The 24,276-nt window shown below is 39.4% G+C and overlaps 1 protein-coding gene across 4 annotated transcripts; it reads right to left on the bottom strand.

Moving 5' to 3' along the window:
- Nucleotides 1-7,876: 7,876 nt before the first annotated feature.
- On the bottom strand, nt 7,877-20,033 carry LOC139411671 (transmembrane 6 superfamily member 1-like). 4 transcript variants are annotated; one of them, XM_071158293.1, is made up of 11 exons: nt 19,866-20,002; nt 19,526-19,660; nt 19,198-19,301; nt 18,662-18,763; nt 18,230-18,329; nt 15,764-15,846; nt 15,438-15,556; nt 14,888-14,992; nt 14,443-14,535; nt 10,990-11,109; nt 7,877-9,526 (listed from the first exon to the last, which is right to left on the bottom strand). In XM_071158293.1, the coding sequence occupies exons 2-11, from the start codon at nt 19,642-19,644 to the stop codon at nt 9,332-9,334; spliced, it is 1,140 nt and encodes a 379-aa protein (XP_071014394.1). In that variant the 5' UTR covers nt 19,645-19,660; nt 19,866-20,002; the 3' UTR covers nt 7,877-9,331. The 4 variants fall into 4 exon arrangements, with proteins under 4 accessions (XP_071014394.1, XP_071014397.1, XP_071014395.1 ...); XM_071158296.1 differs by lacking the exon at nt 18,230-18,329 and having other exon boundaries at nt 18,666-18,763; nt 19,866-20,033; XM_071158294.1 differs by lacking the exon at nt 19,866-20,002 and having other exon boundaries at nt 19,198-19,225; nt 19,526-19,696.
- Nucleotides 20,034-24,276: the final 4,243 nt, after the last annotated feature.

Raw genomic sequence — 24,276 nt, 5'->3', positions numbered from 1 at the left:
TGACAGGGATGTTAATACATTATGATACTCTAACAGGGATGTTAATACAATATGATACTCTGACAGGGATGTTATGTTAATACATTATGATACTCTGACAGGGATGTTAATACATTATGATACTCTAACAGGGATGTTAATACATTATGATACTCTAACAGGGATGTTAATACATTATGATACTCTGACAGGGATGTTAATACATTATGATACTCTGACAGGGATGTTAACACATTATGATACTCTAACAGGGATGTTAATACATTATGATACTCTAACAGGGATGTTAATACATTATGATACTCTAACAGGGATGTTAATACATTATGATACTCTGACAGGGATGTTAATACATTATGATACTCTAACAGGGATGTTAATACATTATGATACTCTAACAGGGATGTTAATACATTATGATACTCTGACAGGGATGTTAATACATTATGATACTCTGACAGGGATGTTAACACATTATGATACTCTAACAGGGATGTTAATACATTATGATACTCTAACAGGGATGTTATATTAATACATTATGATACTCTGACAGGGATGTTAATACATTATGATACTCTAACAGGGATGTTAATACATTATGATACTCTAACAGGGATGTTAATACATTATGATACTCTAACAGGGATGTTAATACATTATGATACTCTATCAGGGATGTTATGTTAATACATTATGATACTCTAACAGGGATGTTAATACATTATGATACTCTAACAGGATGTTAATACATTATGATACTCTGACAGGGATGTTAATACATTATGATACTCTAACAGGGATGTTAATACATTATGATACTCTAACAGGGATGTTATGTTAATACATTATGATACTCTAACAGGGATGTTAATACATTATGATACTCTAACGGGGATGTTATGTTAATACATTATGATACTCTGACAGGGATGTTAATGCATTATGATACTCTATCAGGGATGTTAATACATTATGATACTATGACAGGAATGTTAATACATTATGATACTCTGACAGGGATGTTAATACATTATGATACTCTGACAGGGATGTTAATACATTATGATACTCTGACAGGGATGTTATGTTAATTCAATATGATACTCTGACAGGGATGTTAATACATTATGATACTCTAACAGGGATGTTAATACATTATGATACTCTAACGGGGATGTTAATACATTATGATACTCTAACAGGGATGTTATGTTAATACATTATGATACTCTAACGGGGATGTTATGTTAATACATTATGATACTCTAACAGGGATGTTAATACAATATGATACTCTGACAGGGATGTTATGTTAATACAGTATGATACTCTAACAGGGATGTTATGTTAATACAATATGATACTCTAACAGGGATGTTATGTTAATACATTATGATACTCTAACAGGGATGTTAATACAATATGATACTCTATCAGGGAGGTTAATACATTATGATACTCTAACAGGGATGTTATGTTAATACATTATGATACTCTAACGGGGATGTTATGTTAATACATTATGATACTCTAACAGGGATGTTATGTTAATACATTATGATACTCTAACAGGGATGTTAATACATTATGATACTCTGACAGGGATGTTAATACAATATGATACTCTATCAGGGATGTTAATACAATATGATACTCTATCAGGGATGTTAATACAATATGATACTCTAACAGGGATGTTATGTTAATACATTATGATACTCTAACGGGGATGTTATGTTAATACAGTATGATACTCTAACATGGATGTTAATACATTATGATACTCTAACAGGGATGTTAATACATTATGATACTCTAACAGGGATGTTAATACATTATGATACTCTAACAGGGATGTTATGTTAATACATTATGATACTCTAACAGGGATGTTAATACAATATGATACTCTGACAGGGATGTTATGTTAATACAGTATGATACTCTGACAGGGATGTTAATACATTATGATACTCTGACAGGGATGTTATGTTAATACATTATGATACTCTGACAGGGATGTTAATACATTAGGATACTCTAACAGGGATGTTAATACATTATGATACTCTAACAGGGATGTTATGTTAATACAGTATGATACTCTAACAGGGATGTTAATACATTATGATACTCTGACAGGGATGTTATGTTAATACAGTATGATACTCTGACAGGGATGTTAATACATTATGATACTCTGACAGGGATGTTATGTTAATACAATATGATACTCTATCAGGGATGTTAATACAATATGATACTCTAACAGGGATGTTATGTTAATACATTATGATACTCTAACAGGGATGTTAATACATTATGATACTCTGACAGGGATGTTAATACATTATGATACTCTAACAGGGATGTTAATACATTATGATACTCTAACAGGGATGTTAATACATTATGATACTCTAACAGGGATGTTAATACATTATGATACTCTAACAGGGATGTTATGTTAATACATTATGATACTCTAACAGGGATGTTAATACATTATGATACTCTGACAGGGATGTTATGTTAATACATTATGATACTCTGACAGGGATGTTAATACATTATGATACTCTAACAGGGATGTTAATACATTATGATACTCTAACAGGGATGTTAATACATTATGATACTCTAACAGGGATGTTATGTTAATACATTATGATACTCTAACAGGGATGTTAATACATTATGATACTCTAACAGGGATGTTAATACATTATGATACTCTATCAGGGATGTTAATACATGATGATACTCTGACAGGGATGTTAATACATGATGATACTCTGACAGGGATGTTAATACAATATGATACTCTAACAGGGATGTTAATACAATATGATACTCTGACAGGGATGTTATGTTAATACATTATGATACTCTGACAGGGATGTTAATACATTAGGATACTCTTACAGGGATGTTAATACATTATGATACTCTAACAGGGATGTTAATACATTATGATACTCTAACAGGGATGTTAATACATTATGATACTCTGACAGGGATGTTATATTAATACATTATGATACTCTAACAGGGATGTTAATACATTATGATACTCTAACAGGGATGTTAATACATTATGATACTCTATCAGGGATGTTATGTTAATACATTATGATACTCTAACAGGGATGTTAATACATTATGATACTCTGACAGGGATGTTAATACATGATGATACTCTGACAGGGATGTTAATACATTATGATACTCTAACAGGGATGTTAATACATTATGATACTCTAACAGGGATGTTATGTTAATAGATTATGATACTCTAACAGGGATGTTAATACATTATGATACTCTAACAGGGATGTTAATACATTATGATACTCTAACAGGGATGTTAATACATTATGCCATTCTAACAGGGAGCAGATCTGATGAAGGGGATTGGTTGAAACATCATTAGCCATGCTCACTTTTTCAGATACCTACAGAACATTTGGTGTCCAGAAATTATTGAAAAAATCGTCCAGTTCAAAGAATAATGGATGTCACGACTCCTGCCGAAGTCGGCTCATCTCCTTGTTCGGGCGTCGCTCGGCGGTCGACGTCACCGGTCCTCTAGCCATCGCCCCTCCACCTTTCATTTTCCATTTGTTTTGTCTTGTTTTTCCACACACCTGTTTTACATGCCCTCATCACTCTACGTGTATATATTCCTCTGTTCCCCCCCATGTCTGTGTGTGTAATTGTTCGTTACGTGTCATGTGTGATGCTTCATGCTGGTTTTTCGCCGGGTCTTGTTTGGAACCCGTGGTATTGTATGCTGTTCAATATTTGTGTGACGAGTGCGCTATTTCCTTTTGCCTTTGGCGGGAATGTCGTTACGCAGTTGCGTCCGACTGTTTTCATTCTGCCAAATAAAGTGTGCCTGTTCACTCATCTCTGCTCTCCTGCACCTGACTTCAGTTCACCAGTTGCGCACACTGTTGACAATGAATGCATTCATTAAACTTCATTAATTACTTACTTTATTGTTCAATGAGACTCTATGTTTCCCACATATTGCAAGACAGCAAATCATATTTGTGAAATTGTATGAAATACTTATTGATACAGTATTATGGACTCTAGCTATCCACTAGCAAAGCACGTCCATTTAGTGTTGCATGAGTGCTGTTCTGACAAATAAGCACCTCATCACTACCTGCACACAACAACTTCCTGGTTTCAACGTCCTCAGGAAGGAGTGGTCCTCAATAGATTCAGAACTGGCCACGGCCCATGCCTCGCCAACCTCCAGCGATGGGGCATAAAAGCAATCCCCCTATGGCCTGTGGGGTGGAGAAAACCATGCACCACATTTTTTTGCATTCACTGAATAAATAAATAGTGCTGATCTGTGTGTGTTGTCCCCAGAAGTCATCCAAGCTGTCCAGGATCTCGTCTGGAGAGGAGGATCTGGAGGACGAGAAAGAGGAGGATCAGAAGAGAGGATCGGAGGGGGGAGACCCCGATAACGGCATCATTCAGAACACTGCCGACAGCAAGGTGGGCCGCCCAGGGGGGATGTCAGGGTTGGGGACAATTCTAATTAAAGTCAGTTAAATCAGGAAAGGATTTTAATTTAAAATAATGTTTTATTTATTTAAAATAAATAGGTTCTCCTTTTCAGTTTATTGAAAATATAACATTTTTACAACAATTAAGTCAGAATTTCAGTCTACTTCTTGAATTGACTGTCTTCAATTTGAATTGACCCCAACCATGGTGGATGTAGCCTGATCCCAGATCTGTTTGTATGCTTGGGGTGACATTGACCCTAGTTGACAAGACATTGCTGACACATTTCAGTCACAGGTATGTTTATTCCTTCCTTGGTACCGCAAAGTGATAGTGTTGCAAGATCAACACTTGATTACTAATTTATTTGATTTAGCAAAGATTAAAATGGAGGTGAAAATGTTGCAGATATTGTTCATTCAATGCAGGAATACTGACACCAGGGGGCATGGTAGCAAAATAACTGTTCTGATTCTCTTGTATCATTCAAACAGCATTATTATATCACTTCATTGTGTCCTGTGTCACTGTCAGATACTTAGGTTTCTGATGTGTATTCTAATTGTTTAATAGGATATTTTTCAATTAGAATATTTGTATGCCTCTGTTCCAGAACCAGTTGCTGAGAGAAGAACATTAGGTGCTGTGGACACCTGCCGAGGGAAGGGAAGGTATTCAATGTTGCTGTCACGTGATATTGGAATGGTCAAACTCCCATAATCACCACCTCTAGCACTACCTGTAATGGGTCATTCACATCCATCTCTATGTAGAAAATAACACACATCTACTACAGTATATCACTAAATCTGTACAACTCTGCTTCAGCCAGTAGACGCCCAGGCTTGACTAGAGCCAAGGTAACTAGCTTCAAAACAACATACACACACACTTGTGTCCCCATCTCTTTAAAAATCAGAACACCACATTTCATATCTAAACAGTGTAAAATAAGCATCAATCGATATTTATATTGACCCTTAGCCTCCACTATCTGATTCCATCAATGATTCATATAGGTAAACATGTTAGCTATGTTTGATAAAACTTCTATGAATATACAGTATAATATACTCCCTTGTGGTCTATGATGATTGATATATGTTGGGTATTGCAGTGTTCTGATCATACTAGTTGTATCTTGGATTTGCTTTTATAAAACAATGGTTTAAGGGGAGGGACTAGCTTAGGGTTGCAAAATGTCAGTACATTTTCAAAACTTTCCAGTTTTCCAGAAATCCCGGTTGGAATAATCCTGCAATCAGTAGGGAATAAGCAGGAAATCCGGTGATCATACGACTGGAATTCATGGGAAACCTGAGAATTTGGGGAAAGTTACTGGAAATTTGAAATGTGTGTTAAACTGACTGTGTAACATATCCATATCACTCAGCACTGTATGTTGCTCTTTTATGTAACCGTAAAAGATGAATGGGAAAATACATAGATAAATGTACGAAGTGTTGTGCACAAACCGACTCTCTAACTCTCTATCTATATATTTGACTTTGGTTGTAGAGTATAGGGCCAGTATTCTACCTGACTGATCTAGCTAACTACTCGTCCGCATCCCAAATGGAATCTTACCACCTACATGCTTTTGTGCACTACGCTGCCTTCATCTTTCTATGGGAAGTGATGAATCGGTTTTAACCTGTGTCAGTAGAATGGGTTATGGTATATTTTAAAAGCTTTCTATAGTGGCATGCTCAACTGTTGTACACAACTACCTAGTTATTTTCTTAACATTTTCAATTATACTGAAAAAAAAGGTAACCGCAACATGTAAAATGTTTCATGATGAGCTGAAATAAAAGATCCCAGAAATGTTTCATACGCACAAAAACATTATTTCTCTCAAATTTGGTGCACAAATTTGTTTACATCACTGTTAGTGAGCATTTCTCCATTGCCAAGATTATCCATCCACCTGACAGGTGTGGCATATCAAGAAGCTGATTAAATTAGCATTACACAGGTGCTCCTTGTGCTAGGGACAATAAAAGTTTTGTCACACAACACAATGCCACAGATGTCGCAAGTTTTGAGTGAGCGTGCAATTGGCATGCTGACTGCAGGAATGTCCACCAGAGCTGTTGCCAGAGAATTGAATGTTCGTTTCTCTACCATAAGCCTGTCATTTTAGAGAATTTGACAGTACATCCAACCAGCCTCACAACCGCAGACCACGTGTAACAACACCAGCCCAGGACCTCCACATCCAGTTTCTTCACCTGCGGGATCGTGTGAGACCACCCACCCGGACAGCTGATGAAACTGAGGCGTATTTCTGTCTGTAAAAAAACGCTTTTGTGGGGAAAAACTCATTCTGATTGGCTGGGCCTGGCTCCCAAGTGGGTGGGTCTATGCCCTCCCAGGCCCACCCATGGCTGCGCCCCTGCCCACTCATGTGAAATCAATAGATTAGGGCCTAATGAATTCATTTAAATTGACTGATTTCCTTATATGAACTGTAACTCAGTAAAAACTTTGAAATTGTTGCATATTGCGTTTATATAAACTCAGTAAAATCTTTGAAATTGTTGCATGTTGCGTTTATATATTTGTTCAGTATACCTGCTGTTTTTCCATTCACACTTCTTCCACAGTGCGGTGAATGAGAAAAAAAAGACATAACACAACCATGTTTGCAAGCACCTTTCTCAGACGATATATTGGTTTTCATCCTGAGGCATTTATGACATGTTGGAAACTCAGAAATACAAGCTTCCGAGTTAAAAAAACAACATTTGAACTGCCCTCCAACTATTTACAAGTGACATCACCTACTAAGGAAATTACCTCGATAACGGAATCAGCGTTCTCAACGAGTTCAAGGCATGTGAATGCACACAACTCGTTTCTCCGAGTTTTCAAGTCATATTTTCAGAGTTTCCGACTTGTCATGAATGCAGCTTTAGTGTTTGGTGTAAAGTTGGCGCCTGGCATGCTGGAAAATTGTGTTTTCTGCCTTGGTTCAGCTTCCAAACTTACTGTTACACACTCCCATCAATGGTATGCCAGTAGCCTGCTCTCCTTCCTATGTCTTTATGAAAAATATATTCTATTTATTTTTTTGATGATAGTTGATTATAATACTGTGTGAAATGTAAACTCATACATTTTAATGTTTTGATTTAAACCTTTCAATCTTTGTTAATGCTCGGAATTAGAACATGTTTTACATTTGAAAGGTTTGTAGTTTAAAGTAAACTGTTGCTGTTTATGAACAAGACTTTTACAGAATAAACTCATTGGAATGCACTGTGTTTGCAAACACGTATTATTTGGATAACACGGACATCTCACATGCAAGAGCCCCAACAGAGCCAGAAAACACTAATCAGATTTTACAAATCAAGATTTATTTCAGGTTTTTAACACTTAAATTAGACACAAATATCCAAATATTGCGTCCACAAAACTAGTCCTTAAATCCTCTCCAAACACCTTTAAACATAACACAATCTATTTTGATTCACCATATAGCATTTTATGACAACAAACCTATTGTTTTATTTCAAAGTAAACGTTGTAATGCTTGACAGAACCAGAGAGAATACACGTAATTTAGCTGAAAACACATTTAGAACAGTGCTGTATTCATAACATATCCCAGAGTAGGAGTGCTGCTGATCTAGGGTCAGGTCCCCCCGTCCATTTATTGTTATTCATTGCAATCTAAAAGGCTAAACTGATCCTAAATCAGTTCCATAATAGGCTAAGGCTAGTCACTGACAAACAGAAATGAAGAGTAAAGGTATCAAGTTTTCTTTCTATGTAAAGGAATGAGCACGATATGCTTGGATGCTGTTTTTAAGTCTCTGTTGTGTTGCTGTCAGTAGAGTACAGCAGTGAGACTACAGTAGTGTACACTAAAGAGTACAGTTGTGAGTATTGAATATACTAATATACTACACTTAGAGTTGGCCAGTGCAGAATATGAAACAGACTGGCCACCAGGTTATGCTAGGCAGAGAGATACTTTTGGACTGGTTTCTGTGGTTATGCTAGGCAGAGAGATACTTTTGGACTGGTTTCTGTGGTTATGCTAGGCAGAGAGATACTTTTGGACTGGTTTCTGCGGTTATGCTAGGCAGAGAGATTCTTTTGGACTGGTTTCTGCGGTTATGCTAGGCAGAGAGATACTTTTGGACTGGTTTCTGCGGTTATGCTAGGCAGAGAGATACTTTTGGACTGGTTTCTGCGGTTATGCTAGGCAGAGAGATACTTTTGGACTGATTTCTGCGGTTATGCTAGGCAGAGAGATACTTTTGGACTGGTTTCTACGGTTATGCTAGGCAGAGAGATACTTTTGGACTGGTTTCTGCGGTTATGCTAGGCAGAGAGATACTTTTGGACTGGTTTCTGTGGTTATGCTAGGCAGAGAGATACTTTTGGACTGGTTTCTGCGGTTATGCTAGGCAGAGAGATACTTTTGGACTGGTTTATGCGGTTATGCTAGGCAGAGAGATACTTTTGGACTGGTTTCTGCAGTTATTCTAGGCAGAGAGATACTTTTGGACTGGTTTCTGCGGTTATGCTAGGCAGAGAGATACTTTTGGACTGGTTTCTGAGGTTATGCTAGGCAGAGAGATACTTTTGGACTGGTTTCTACGGTTATGCTAGGCAGAGAGATACTTTTGGACTGGTTTCTGCGGTTATGCTAGGCAGAGAGATACTTTTGGACTGGTTTCTGCGGTTATGCTAGGCAGAGAGATACTTTTGGACTGGTTTCTGCGTAGTCAAGGCCTGAGTCGGTCAGCCAGCCAGCCAGTCAGTTGGTCAGTCTGTTCCTTCAGTCAGTCCTCTTGTCATTTTGTTGGTCTCTGAGGAAGAAGGCAGGGCTAGTGACACAGCGGTAGCAGAGGGCTTGGGGTACGATGGCATACACGCCGTTGACTAATAGAAAGACAATCTGGCTGTCAGCTGGTACTCTGTAGGAGAACGGCGTCCGCGTGTGGAGAGATGCACCGATGTGGGAGAACTGGGCCTGAGGAGGATAGAAGAGAAGATAAGACAGAGAGAGTATAAAAACAAGAAGTGGAGGGGTAGAAAGAAAGAGGGAGAAGATGAGGAGAAAGAATGAAAGATAAATGAAGGATCCGCTTTGACAATCTCAACATGAAAGCTGGAAGATACACTAGAAAAGCTGGATTTCTTGGTACGCATCTGGTATTTAGAAACGTTTCTTCTATATACTGTACAAGCATACCATACGTCTTCTATGAACCCTGTACCATAGCATAGACCTACACTCTCCTGAGCTGTTCACTGTCATATCCTGTCAGTATCATGAGTGGAATATCTCTCCACTATCAATCTCTGAACTGGGCCTATTTCCCTGTAGCCTACTGCTGTCATTCCTAGCATGGAGAGGCATTGAAACAAGATGTTTGAGCCTGTCTGTCTGCTTGTCTGTGTCTGTCTGCCTGTTTTCCTGCTTGTCTACCTGCCTGTTTCCTGCTTGTCTGTCTGTCTGCCTGTCTGTCTGTATGTCTGTCTGTACACACACTCGGCCTCTCTCAACCTCTATATTTAGCCTGGCTAGGCAACGTGCCTGCTGTGTCTAAAGATGGCCCCAGCTTTTGTCTCTCTTGGGACTGATGGCACAGGACAGCCTACTGGCTTCACAACAAAGCAATGGCAGCCGCTCACTGTTTCGTTTGCTGCTTCCAACTACACATGTGATCTTTAAATAACTTTTAAGTGGTACACATACACACATTTTGAGCGACCAACCAACCAATCAACCAAAATGTATTGTACCCAAAGGGAAATAGGTCTGCAAGCAAGGTAAATCCACCTGAGAAAGAATGTGTCAGTCCAATGTCTATCTGTGTGTGACTAAAAGCTGATTCAATTCATCAAGACACGGTGTGATCAGTTGAATCAGGTGTGTTGTTTAGCACAATAATGGAACAAAAGCCTGCACTCTGTGGGTCAGTTGCTTTAGCAAATATCACCGGTCCTTGGGGATGCATCAATACTGGCCATACACAGAGCGCTCCCTGAGCCCTTGTTAGGGAGAGTACCTTAGAAACCCGGGAATTTATAGCACTAATCAGACTGTGTGTGTGTGCGCATGTGTCTCTCTCTCTGTGTGTGTGTGTGTGTGTGTGTGTGTGTGTGTGTGTGTGTGTGTGTGTGTGTGTGTGTGTGTGTGTGTGTGTGTGGCCTCTGCAATACGACAGCTTGACCACAGGAATACAGATGAGTTAACCATGTGCAGAGCCACAGTCATTCACATAATTTATATAGGTCAACACTGGAATTTGTATAGCTGAAATATACCCTAGGTATAGATCTAGGATCCTCTCCCCCAACCCTAACTTTGACCTATAGTGGGGAAAATGCACAACTGACCCAAGATCAGCATGTAGGAAGGGGAACTTCACCCTACTTCTTTTGAAATAGTAATTTCATTCCAGTTATATTTCTATGCTCCCCACTCACCTGTGCTATTGCCCCAGAGTGGACCAGAGTGAGGTCAGGCATCCACTCACACCCAGGCACGAGCAGCCCGTAGAGCGCAATGATGTAGTACGGACCGGAGTAAAGCATGTTCACTATCATCTAGGACACAGCAGAGACATAATAGGCTGCGTTTACACAGGCAGCACAATTCTGATCTGTTTTCCACTAATTGGCCTTTTGACCAATCAGATCAGCTCTGAAAAATATGTGAAAAGATTTGATGTGATTGGTCAAAAAAAACAATTAGTGGAAAATAGATCCGAATTGGGCTGCCTGTGTAAACGCAGCTATAGAGGTTAAAAGGGGTCCTACTATATAGTTTGAGGTAAGTATTGAGTCATGGGTAACTGCAAACATGGCGTGTGTCTGAAAGTGGGCGTGGAACAGAAGTGGGAGGATTAATAGAAGTGGGTGTGTGAAAAGCGAATCAGCAAATAGGGCAGATTTGTTGCCACTCAAGATCGTTTTGTGTGGCTGATTGGGCGGCACGACGAGTCGATTGTTGATAACTGTAGCATTTTGGCTAAGACTAACCCTTTTCCTAACCTTAATCTCATTCTCCTAACCTGCCACGTTAATTCTCCTAACCTGCCACGTTAATTCTCCTAACCTGCCACGTTAATTCTCCTAACCTGCTACGTTAATTATTCTAACCTGTTAATTATTCTAACCCGCGGTGCACCTGGCTATGGCCGGTCTAACCGATAATGGAGCGCTGATGTTAAACCCATCGCTGTTAATCCACCTACTGATGTTAAACCCATCGCTGTTAATCCACCTACTTATGTTAAACCCATCGCTGTTAATCCACCTAATGATGTTACACCCATCGCTGTTAATCCACCTAATGATGTTAAACCCATCGCTGTTAATCCACCTACTGATGTTAAACCCATCGCTGTTAATCCACCTACTTATGTTAAACCCATCGCTGTTAATCCACCTACTGATGTTAAACCCATCACTGTTAATCCACCTACTGATGTTACACCCATCGCTGTTAATCCACCTACTGATGTTACACCCATCGCTGTTAATCCACCTAATGATGTTACACCCATCGCTGTTAATCCACCTACTGATGTTAAACCCATCGCTGTTAATCCACCTAATGATGTTAAACCCATCACTGTTAATCCACCTACTGATGTTACACCCATCGCTGTTAATCCACCTACTGATGTTAAACCCATCGCTGTTAATCCACCTAATGATGTTACACCCATCACTGTTAATCCACCTACTGATGTTAAACCCATCGCTGTTAATCCACCTACTGATGTTAAACCCATCGCTGTTAATCCACCTACTGATGTTAAACCCATCGCTGTTAATCCACCTACTGATGTTACACCCATCACTGTTAATCCACCTAATGATGTTATACCCATCGCTGTTAATCCACCTACTGATGTTAAACTCATCGCTGTTAATCCACCTACTGATGTTAAACCCATCGCTGTTAATCCACCTACTGATGTTAAACCCATCACTGTTAATCCACCTACTGATGTAAAACCCATCACTGTTAATCCACCTACTGATGTTAAACCCATCACTGTTAATCCACCTACTGATGTTAAACCCATCGCTGTTAATCCACCTACTGATGTTAAACCCATCACTGTTAATCCACCTACTGATGTAAAACCCATCACTGTTAATCCACCTACTGATGTTAAACCCATCACTGTTAATCCACCTACTGATGTTAAACCCATCACTGTTAATCCACCTACTGATGTAAAACCCATCACTGTTAATCCACCTACTGATGTTAAACCCATCACTGTTAATCCACCTACTGATGTTAAACCCATCGCTGTTAATCCACCTACTGATGTTACACCCATCACTGTTAATCCACCTAATGATGTTAAACCCATCGCTGTTAATCCACCTACTGATGTTAAACCCATCGCTGTTAATCCACCTACTGATGTTACACCCATCACTGTTAATCCACCTAATGATGTTACACCCATCGCTGTTAATCCACCTACTGATGTTAAACCCATCGCTGTTAATCCACCTAATGATGTTACACCCATCGCTGTTAATCCACCTACTGATGTTACACCCATCACTGTTAATCCACCTAAAAATGTTAAACCCATCGCTGTTAATCCACCTACTGATGTTAAACCCATCGCTGTTAATCCACCTACTGATGTTACACCCATCACTGTTAATCCACCTAATGATGTTACACCCATCGCTGTTAATCCACCTACTGATGTTACACCCATCGCTGTTAATCCACCTGATGTTACACCCATCGCTGTTAACACCTACTGATGTTACACCCATCGCTGTTAATCCACCTACTGATGTAAAACCCATCGCTGTTAATCCACCTACTGATGTTACACCCATCGCTGTTAATCCACCTAATGATGTTACACCCATCGCTGTTAATCCACCTACTGATGTTACACCCATCGCTGTTAATCCACCTACTGATGTTACACCCATCGCTGTTAATCCACCTACTGATGTTAAACCCATCGCTGTTAATCCACCTACTGATGTTACACCCATCGCTGTTAATCCACCTAATGATGTTACACCCATCGCTGTTAATCCACCTACTGATGTTAAACCCATCGCTGTTAATCCACCTAATGATGTTACACCCATCGCTGTTAATCCACCTACTGATGTTAAACCCATCGCTGTTAATCCACCTACTGATGTTACACCCATCGCTGTTAATCCACCTAATGATGTTACACCCATCGCTGTTAATCCACCTACTGATGTTACACCCATCACTGTTAATCCACCCACTTCTTTTGCAACGCCCACTTTCAGACACACTCCAAGTATGCAGTTACTCATATTTATAATTACCTGGACCCTCTTAAAGGGATGGTTCTTCCCTAAACCCTTTTAAAGGGATGGTTCATCCCTAAACCCTCAAAACTGTTGAGATATTTCCATGCCCTATTACTAAGTGATCTAAAGTCCAGCTGTTTATATATTCTATGTGCTAGTCTATCTGCTGTGTAGATCCTACTAAAGCATTATGAGAAATCAGCAGGCCTCCATCCCATATGTATGTAAAGGTTGACACTGTCTCATCCGATCTAATGATTAGACGGTGCTATATTTCTCTTGCTAAGACCCCTGCTTTGTTAGCTAACTCCCATAAGTGAAAATACATTTGAACTTTTCTTGAAACATTTCCGTGAGGAAAAACTTAAGTTTAACAAGACATTTAGTATTAAACAGCGAGCGACACGCACCACATGCAAATGCAATCAAGAGTTAAAGTATCAAAAGCTTCCATTATTTAGAATGTGGTGCTGTGTTTGGTTTACAGCTGTTTTAGTGAGAGGAAAAGATCACCTCTATTTTAGACATGACAAACGTATGAGTCCATCATCCATATAACAGTGTGCTCCATGGCTTGGCCTTTCCATTACTTACCTGTATTTTAGGATAAGACGAGGGGTCCTTCAGGTAAGGTTCATATAGCTGTGTGTACTCCTGACACCACTCTGTCGGGCAGTCCAGGGCCACCTAGGCCAGACACTGTTCAATGAGTGTTACATCAGACCCAGTTGTAAACAGTTAAATGGGCCTCAAACCTTTCTTCAGCAATGAGTATAACTATAATGATGAGGTCCTTTTGTAACAGAGGCTTTGATTCAGCTCAGAGTGACATTCAGTACCATGCTCTAACATTTTCATTCATCATCCTTCTCAGGTAGTTTTTACCTTTATTTAACCATTTAACCTTTATTTAACCATTTAACCTTTATTTAACCCTCTTTTGCGAGGGGGACATGGCAGCCGCCATGGTAACGCATAGATCCATTAGAAGTACAACTGGCTGGCATCTGTAGTTTGGCAATGTCTCTGTGGTTCTTACCAGGCCTCTGAAGACACAGAAAAATGTAGCAGGGACAAGGTAGATGACAAACAGAAAGTCTAGGGGCCTCTCCAATAGCGTAGTCCTCTGGGCCTCATTGATACTCTGACAGAAAAAATAGAGAGAGAAAAATACACCAACATCAGCAATGTCTCTCTGTTTTAATGGATAGTGATATTGCTCAAGTCAGGATTTGTAGCTCGATGTGTGCACACCAAAAAAAGCTTTGCAGGATTGAGTGAACAAAATAAAATAAAAAATTGCTTCAGATTGAAATGCTTCAGATTGACATGAAAACATTTAGTCAAAAACACTTGGCCTCTGCAAGAGGAGCCAATTCCCATTGAATTGTCTAATAATATCTGGGAACATCTATTTTTACTTTGGCATCTTTAACCAAATTCCCTGGTGGTCAATCATGGTGGATGTAAACAAGTAGGCTTGTTACTGATAAATGGAGAGTGACTATGTCCCTTGCAGTGTTGCATTATAGCATCGGGTTACAATGCAATATTGTATGACCTTTGACCCTGAAGGATTGGGCTCTTACCATTGTCCGAGCCTGTCTGGTGGTGGACTGGCTGAAGACGCGGAAGCAGGCCCACACCGAAACTACGACGTAGAGCATGTGGACCAGGAACAGGGGGCTCAGCTGGGTACCATACTTCCCTGGTGGGGAGAGATCAAAAAGCATGTGTGAAAATAATGTTCCTCTCTGAGGATAGACAATACATGTTCTGTCTGTCTGTACAGGGGTAAATCTCAGTAGATCTGTGCTGAGACTGATTTGCATTGTGTTCAGGGATAAAGCATATCAGCCATGCATGTTCAATAAAGTAACGGTCTAATTTTATCCATTCGTTTGAGTGTACCCACCCACAACATTTCCAGGAATGTAGACGATGACGCGCATGAGAATGGACCCCACCCAGTACAGGCCGATGGCTCTGTAGCTTGCCCTGCAAAGACAGGCAACACACACAACACACACATCCCAACACACACAACACGCACAACACACACAACACACACAACACAGACATCACACATCATTACTGTGGCTCCTTGTTGTAGCCCATAACTAGGACCTCTATGAGCTCTGGTCAGAATTAGTGCACTACACTATATCACTTTCTCACTCATCATTTTTTACCATTCATTCAGGATTATCCGTAATCAGGGTAGCATCCACATTCATGTAAAAATATACTTCTATTCTTATTTACAATAAAAGTGACTCCAAAATTAATACAATACATGATTTACCATTAATTTATATTGGGCACAAAATAATCTGAAACACAACAAAAAACAAAGAGCAAATGCATCCAACAAATGTGTAGAGTCACAAGCTTGATGTAGTCATTACATGCTATAAATATGGGACCAAAAGTTAACTTGTCCCAACACATTTGGTCCCCTAATGTCGGGGGACTATGTACAAAATGTCATTTAATTTCTAAACAATTCCCCCAATATGGATGAAAATACCCTAAAATGAAAGCTAGCAGTATGCACTTTAACCTATCATTTCCAATACAAAGTGCTGGAGTACAGAGCCAAAACAACAGCAAATTAGTAAAATGTCCCAAAACTTGTGGAGCTCACTGTGTATAATATGGCACCCCAAGTCATCATGTCTGATACTGACATGGGTTATGTCTGTTAATGTGAGCATGAGCTACAGGCTGAGACAACCTCATAATAAGGACTTATTAAGGAGTTATTACACACAGATATGTACAGTTCAGTGGTATTTGCTATCAATGTAAATGTATGATTGTTTCAGCTTCCTTACCTTTAAATACTTTTTACAAACTGGGTTGGGTCGAGCCCTGAATGCTGATTGGCTGACAGCAGTGGCATATCAGACCGAATACCACAGGTATGACAAAACAATTATTTTGACTGCTCTAATTACGTTGGTAACCAGTTTATAATAGCAATAAAGCACCTCAGGGGTTTGTGGTATATGAGCCAAAGGCTGAGACAACCTAATAATGACTTATTTAGGAGTTATTACCCCCAGATAAATACAGTTGAGTGGTAGTTACTATCAATGTAAATATATGTAGGGCAACAGGTAGCCTAGTGGTTAGAGTGTTGGGACAGTAACCAGCAGGTAGCCTAGTGGTTAGAGCATTAGGCCAGTAACCAGCAGGTAGCCTAGTGGTTAGAGCATTAGGACAGTAACCAGCAGGTAGTCTAGTGGTTAGAGCATTAGGCCAGTAACCAGCAGGTAGCCTAGTGGTTAGAGCATTAGGCCAGTAACCAGCAGGTAGCCTAGTGGTTAGAGCGTTGGGCCAGTAACCAGCAGGTAGCCTAGTGGTTAGAGCATTAGGCCAGTAACCAGCAGGTAGTCTAGTGGTTAGAGCATTAGGCCAGTAACCAGCAGGTAGCCTAGTGGTTAGAGCGTTAGGCCAGTAACCAGCAGGTAGCCTAGTGGTTAGAGCATTAGGCCAGTAACCAGCAGGTAGCCTAGTGGTTAGAGCATTAGGCCAGTAACCAGCAGGTAGCCTAGTGGTTAGAGTGTTGGGACAGTAACCAGCAGGTAGTCTAGTGGTTAGAGCATTAGGCCAGTAACCAGCAGGTAGCCTAGTGGTTAGAGCATTAGGCCAGTAACCAGCAGGTAGCCTAGTGGTTAGAGCATTAGGCCAGTAACCAGCAGGTAGCCTAGTGGTTAGAGCATTAGGCCAGTAACCAGCAGGTAGCCTAGTGGTTAGAGCATTAGGCCAGTAACCAGCAGGTAGCCTAGTGGTTAGAGCATTAGGCCAGTAACTGAAAGGTTGCTAGATCGAATCCCCGAGCTGACAAGGTAAAAATCTGTTGTTCTGCTGCTGGACAAGGCAGTTAACCCACTGTTCCTAGGCCGTCATTTTAAATAAGAATTTGTTCTTAACTGACTTGCCTGGTTAAATGAATAAAAAACGGATTGTTTTAGCTTCCTTACCTATATGGCCTTTATAGACTCCATTGAACTTACTTATACAGTCTTAACAGATTCCATTAAACTTACTCATATAGTCTTAACATATTCCATTAAACTTACTTATATAGTCTTAATAGACTCCATTAAACTTACTTATATAGTCTTAACAGATTCCATTAAACTTACTTATATAGTCTTAACAGATTCCATTAAACTTACTTATATAGTCTTAACAGATTCCATTAAACTTACTTATATAGTCTTAACAGATTCCATTAAACTTACTTATACAGTCTTAACAGATTCCATTAAACGTACTTATATAGTCTTAACAGACTCACTTAAATGTTATTTTTCTAAACTTCTTTGGATGTGTCTCCTAAACGGCTATAAAGTCAATGTAAAGCACATACCCCCAGGTTATAGCTGCAACCATGTGCAGGTACATGAGATAGTGGACACATCCATCCCAATAGGAGATCATGTGTCCATGGGCCGTGTTAATGTAGGGGTCTGCCTGTAATGAACATGATAAAGATATAAAGATATATTACTATAACACTGTTAAAGTCTGCTTTCATTGGGTTCTTCATTGCATGGGACAGTTTTCAGTTTTCATTTCTGTATTCAGTGGCATGGACTGTAGGTAGTGTGTGTGTGTGTGTGTGTGTGTGTGTGTGTGTGTGTGTGTGTGTGTGTGTGTGTGTGTGTGTGTGTGTGTGTGTGTGTGTGTGTGTGTGTGTGTGTGTGTGTGTGTGTGTCCATACATGCGTCCATTAGGTCCATGTATGTCCGTCCGTCCGTGTGTGTGCATGCGCCCGTGTGTGTGCCACAGGGATGTTTACTTGCATTTTTGAGATAGAAGGTGATGAAACCATCGATGATACTGTCCTGCTCCAGACCAATGATCAGGTTTACCACACTCAGGAATGCATACACTGCAAACACTGGCAGAACAAGAGAACACTGAATAATACAGTTCTACTTTACTTATTTTAGTTATTCTAGTCATTTAGCAGATGCTCTTACAATCAGTTCCTTCAATTAACAAACACATAACAAAATCATAGCAAAGTAAACCTTCAAAAATCAGCAAAATGAGTGGTCTAGTGTGCGTAGCAAAGACAGGTACAACAGCGAAGTTAGAGCCCGTTGTGGCTCAGTTGGTAGAGCAGAGCGCTTGTAACACCAGGTCCAGGATCGTCGCTTTTCCATTCCCACTGGGGCCTCCCATATCAAAATGTATGCATGCATGTAAGTCACTTTGGATATACTGTATGTATATAAAAACTAGCCTAAACCTACAAGTCTTAGTTAAAATAGAGAATACCTGCATGGGAAAACACTGGTGAATGTAGAGGAAAACAGTGTAAACTCTCACCATAGAATAGAGGGTCTTTGGGTGCCTTCTTCTTGAATAGAAAGCATGCAGATATAGCCAAGATAAGAACAGTTGTAGATCCAGCGAAAAATACTGTCTCAATGCTAGACATAAAAAATACTCAATAAATTAGGCCTAACCAGAAATAACGTGCTAAGAATCAAATCAACTAGGATACATATTACTAATGCTTTTAAACTAGATTGCATACAAGACTGCATACAAAACTACTAGGCTACAGCATCATCCACTATCTAGCATTATAAGGTTTATTAACGGCTACAGTAAAACACATGACAACTATATTATCGACAATATCCCTACTCACCTGTTAGTGTAGATCAGAGAGTTGAAGAAAAATGAAATGGGTATTGATGTCAAGGACAAGATAAAAACTCCCGTCCCAGCAGACGCGTGCATTGCTCTATTTACACTGTCGACGCGCATAAATAATTATTTGTTACTGAAAATAAAACACAAAATTATATATGTTAAAAACCATTAGAACATGTTGCTCAATACATTTTTTATTGGGCGCGTGCTGCGCCGTACTACTATTATGCCAGCACCCTGTGCGCATCTCAATCGTATAATAAGGCTTCCTTCTCTCCCTGCCTAATTAACAATGCAGAAGTCGGGAAACCTAGGCTTAGGTTATCTGCTTTTACCTATCCATGTGTCACAGGTCAGTATGGATGAAGAGAAGGGAGCAAGGAGAGGAAGAGACTGCAAAGCATTGAGATCCCCTTTCCTATGGCGCTAAATTCTATTCTGACTGCTGTCGTCGACTCATGATCCCACAAGTGGAGTTCACGTCCCTGAACATGACACGTGATCAATGGCATTTTATCATGTACATTTTGGTTGGGGCAAACAAAATAAAAAAAGTGGGATGCAGTGTTCTCCCTGTACACCAAGGCAGAACCGTAGGATAAATAATGGGGGGCATATAAGCAGACAATGAAAGCTCTTACAATATTCTGATTATATTTCTCTAAAATAGGTTATAGGCCACATGTGCACCACCAAGTCAGAACAGTAGGCGGAATTAAGAGGGGTAAATAGACCAAATAATTAGAGTGAGGCACATGGGCTACTAACACCTTCTACACAACATACACTTAGTATTACTTTCTTAGCTACAGTATACATATCTCCTTGGCATATTACATCATGTATGCAGCAGCATACATTACATTTTTGGACTCACCTTGTTGTGCTGTGCTCACCTGAACAGGAAGGTGGCGCGATGGTCCTTCTGGGGCAAATTTTGTCATCAAAGTCTGGCATTCTCTGAATTTATGATGCTTTCAAAACAACTGGGAACTCTGAAAAAAACGGTTGAATCATGATGACGTCAATGATCTTAAGGTCGTAGCTCTAGAAAGAGGCCAGATTCACAATTCCGAGTTGGATGACCGTTCAACATTTATTTTCCCAGTCGGAGCTCATTTATTCACGATTTCACAGGTTTTTTTAATTCATTGAAGTCAAGTTTTCGCAGTTCCAAGTTAACTCTTGTTTTGTACGCGGCACAAATCATGATTCATTGACAGCATGGCCAATGTTGAATGTTTATCATTTTAAACTTGGAAAAGAGCCCCTTAATCCCAGATTTGGGACCACACAGCCACTCCACTGAATAGCAAGCTAGTGATTTATTAGCAATGCTTGTACCCTGGTCCTGGAAGAGCAAATTTCAGTTGGTGGTGGAGTAACCACTGAGCAAAGTGATGATGAGCTATATGGCCATCTTGAATTTAGGCTATTTAAATGCCATTGGCCTACTCTATGTAGTGCAATATAAATCCATCAGACAACATATTTCCATGGCCTACAATTAAAAAAAAACTTGTATTTAATCAGGAGAGCCCAATTGAGACCAGTGTCTCATTTGGAATGGTGCCCTGAGGACAAATAAATCCATCAACACAACAACAAAAGATAAAAAAATAAACTACAAGACAGATAAATACATGACATCAGGTTATTACAACAAGTTATAATAGTCAATTGAAACAATTGCACACTTCAGCGAACTCATTTAACAACAAACTTTTAAACTGCCCTATTGGTACCAGGGAATCCAGGTGGAATTTGTTTTGTAAGTTATTCCATAACTGTGGTGCATTCAAATTAAAGGCAGATTTACCAAACTTAGTGGAGACAAGTGAGACCTCGAGTTGCAAATGGGTTTGGTATCTCATATTTTTATATTTCAACAGGAAAGTGAGGTAGGTTGGAAGCTTGTGAAGCAGAGCTTTGTAAACAAGAAGGGAGTAATGAAGTGATCTACGGGATTCTAGTGAGGTCTAGACGACCTTCTGATAAAGGATGGAGTGATAAGTATTAAAACTGTCACCTGTAATAAAGTGAAGGGAGATATGGTAGACGGCATCCAAAGGTTTAAGACTAAGAGTAGTGGCTGCTGCAATCAGGTAAATGGTGTCAACATACTCAAGAACTGTCAGGAAAGTTGACTGTACAATCTGCTTCCTGCTGTTCATGAAGAGGCAAGATCTATTTCTAAAAAATAAGCCCACTTTAAATCTTAGCTTTTTAACTAACCTCAGTATGTTTTTAAAAGTTACATCTTTATAAATCCAAAGCCCAGATAGTTATAGGCGGGAACCTGCTTGAAGAGAGAGCCATCCAATGAGTGAATATGTAGCCGATCTGAGACATTTTTCAGTGAATTAAAGAACAACATATATTTAGTTTTGTCTGCATTAAGTTCAAGTTTTAAATCAACAAGGGCTTTCTGTAATGCAACTAAATCAGATTGCAGCTCTAACATTGCTTGGTCAACAGTCGGTGCAATGGCATACATAACCATATTGTCTGCATACAGATGAATATTACAAGATTTAATACATAGACCAATATTATTTATATAAACATTAAAAAGGACAGGTCCCAATACAGACCCCTGCTGTTCACCTTTCGTAATATTGAGAAAATGAGACTTGACACCATCACAAAGCATTGTGTCCTGTCTGTCAGATCGCTCTTAAACCATTTGAAATACTTATTGTCCAGGTCCATTTCTGACAGTTTTTGAATGAGTAGGGAATGGTCAACGGTGTTGAATGCCTTAGAAAGGTCTATAAATCAGGCAGCACAATGTTTTTTATGATCTAGGCAATCCCATCATCTAAAACAAGCATAGTAGCTGAAACAGTTCTATGCCCAGCTCTAAAACCAGACTAGTGCATATTTAGAATAGAGTGAGATGTTAAAAAAGTTTGTAGCGGGGAGTTGGTCAGGGATTCTCGTACCTTGGCTAGGCAAGATAACTTGGAGATTGGCGGTAATTATCATAAGGATCTCCGCCTTTATGTATTCATCTATCTATCTATCTATCTATCTATCTATCTATCTATCTATCTATCTATCTAGCGGTAATTATCATAAGGATCTCCGCCTTTATGTATCTATCTATCTATCTATCTATCTATCTATCTATCTATCTATCTATCTATCTATCTATCTAGCGGTAATTATCATAAGTATCTCCGCCTTTATGTATCTATCTATCTATCTATCTATCTATCTATCTATCTATATATATATATATAGCGAGAGAGAGAGAGAGAGAGAGAGAGAGATTAATATTACATTTATATATATATATATATATATATATATATATATATATTCCGATTTTTCAGGGGGAGCTGCAACACCCTCAGCATCCCTACTTCCTGCGACTATGGACAGAGAGCTGTAATAAGAAGGGGTCAAGTGAATCATTTTACATCGATCTTTAGCAAGGCACTTAGTACATCAGACATCAAATGGTTGAAATGAAAATAAACTATGTGAGTCTGTTAGAGCATTATTCTTTACAATCTGTTGAGGCGACTAAAGGACTACTTCTTTCAGAGACTATCCTTTCAAGCAGGTGGCCAGCTGAAGCCTAACGCTTATTACAGTTTTTCTCAGTCGCTTTGGTGCATTTCTTAGATCAAAAGTGCAATTCTTGATACTCCTTGTACAAATTCCAAATCATCTAGTCACTTGTGCACATCATTAAAGCAATGTCTTATTCCTTTGAACAAATTGCAATTGATAATGTACAAGTGTCAGCTTTTTTCCACATTATCAATTGCTCATGTCATGTTGATCAAAATATACTAGATGGTTCTCTGTTGAATAGTCTTACCCCTCAAAACATCTAGGCATTAGTTCCTTGCATAAGCCATTACATGCAAAATTGTTGAACTATTTGTCATAAACTGTCAAGCATAGTTTTACACATTTCTATTAGACCTTTTGTACAAAAACCTGAATTGATGAATCGTGCAGGTGAAATTGACCCTCACTCATGAACGAATGTAAAGTGTTAGTTCAACCAACAATCAACCAGTTGTCTGAATTTCTCAAAGGTGCATCTCATGAAGAATCAATTGGCAAGAATATATAGACAGACCACAACACAGAGTTGCAATTTTCCAATAATGGATGGACCAGGAAATGAACAGGGTCAACAGCCAAGAGGAGGAAGAAGAGGAGCAAGGATGCGTGGTGGAAGGCAAACAGAGGAAGAGGCAGAAGAGGACATAGGCGCATATCTGATGACATAAGGGCCACTATTGTAGACCATGTTGTCAATCATGGCCTTACAATGGCTGAGGCGGGTCGAAGGGTGCAGCCGAATATTGGGAGATCAACCGTGTCCTCAATAGTTCAAACGTTTAGAAGAGAGAACAGGTCTGTCCACCAATGTACAGTGCACTGTTACTGTATATAATGAGTATACTGTATACTTCCTACAATGCTTCATATTACAGTAGTCCACTTGTATTTCACAGCATACAGAAATATACTCTATACAGATACATACTGCACCTTACATGCACCCACCTGTATGTTTTACAGTAAAATGTGTGTTCGCATAGTTTTTGTCTATGTGAAAGTGTGCGATGCATCACTGCATTTTTCCCCACATAGGACTGCAAGATTACCTCAAACTGGTGGCAGAGGATGCCTTTTCACACCTCAACAGGAGGAGGCTATTTGCACCATGGTCCGAGCAAACAATGCCATGAGACTCAGGGAAATACAAAGAACCATTAT

The sequence above is a fragment of the Oncorhynchus clarkii genome, chromosome 6, assembly GCF_045791955.1.
Source record: "Oncorhynchus clarkii lewisi isolate Uvic-CL-2024 chromosome 6, UVic_Ocla_1.0, whole genome shotgun sequence".
NCBI classification, from domain to species: Eukaryota; Metazoa; Chordata; class Actinopteri; order Salmoniformes; family Salmonidae; genus Oncorhynchus; species Oncorhynchus clarkii.
This window is presented reverse-complemented; position numbering and strand designations above follow the sequence as displayed.

Coding starts and splice junctions, on each gene's coding strand:
- LOC139411671 (XM_071158293.1), bottom strand. CDS start 19,644: ATGCGCGTCGACAGTGTAAATAGAGCAATGCACGCGTCTGCTGGGACG. Junction 18,330..18,661: donor CTTCTATCTCAAAAATGCAA/GTAAACATCCCT, acceptor CATTACAGGCAG/ACCCCTACATTAACACGGCC. Junction 14,993..15,437: donor CCAGACAGGCTCGGACAATG/GTAAGAGCCCAA, acceptor TTTTTCTGTCAG/AGTATCAATGAGGCCCAGAG.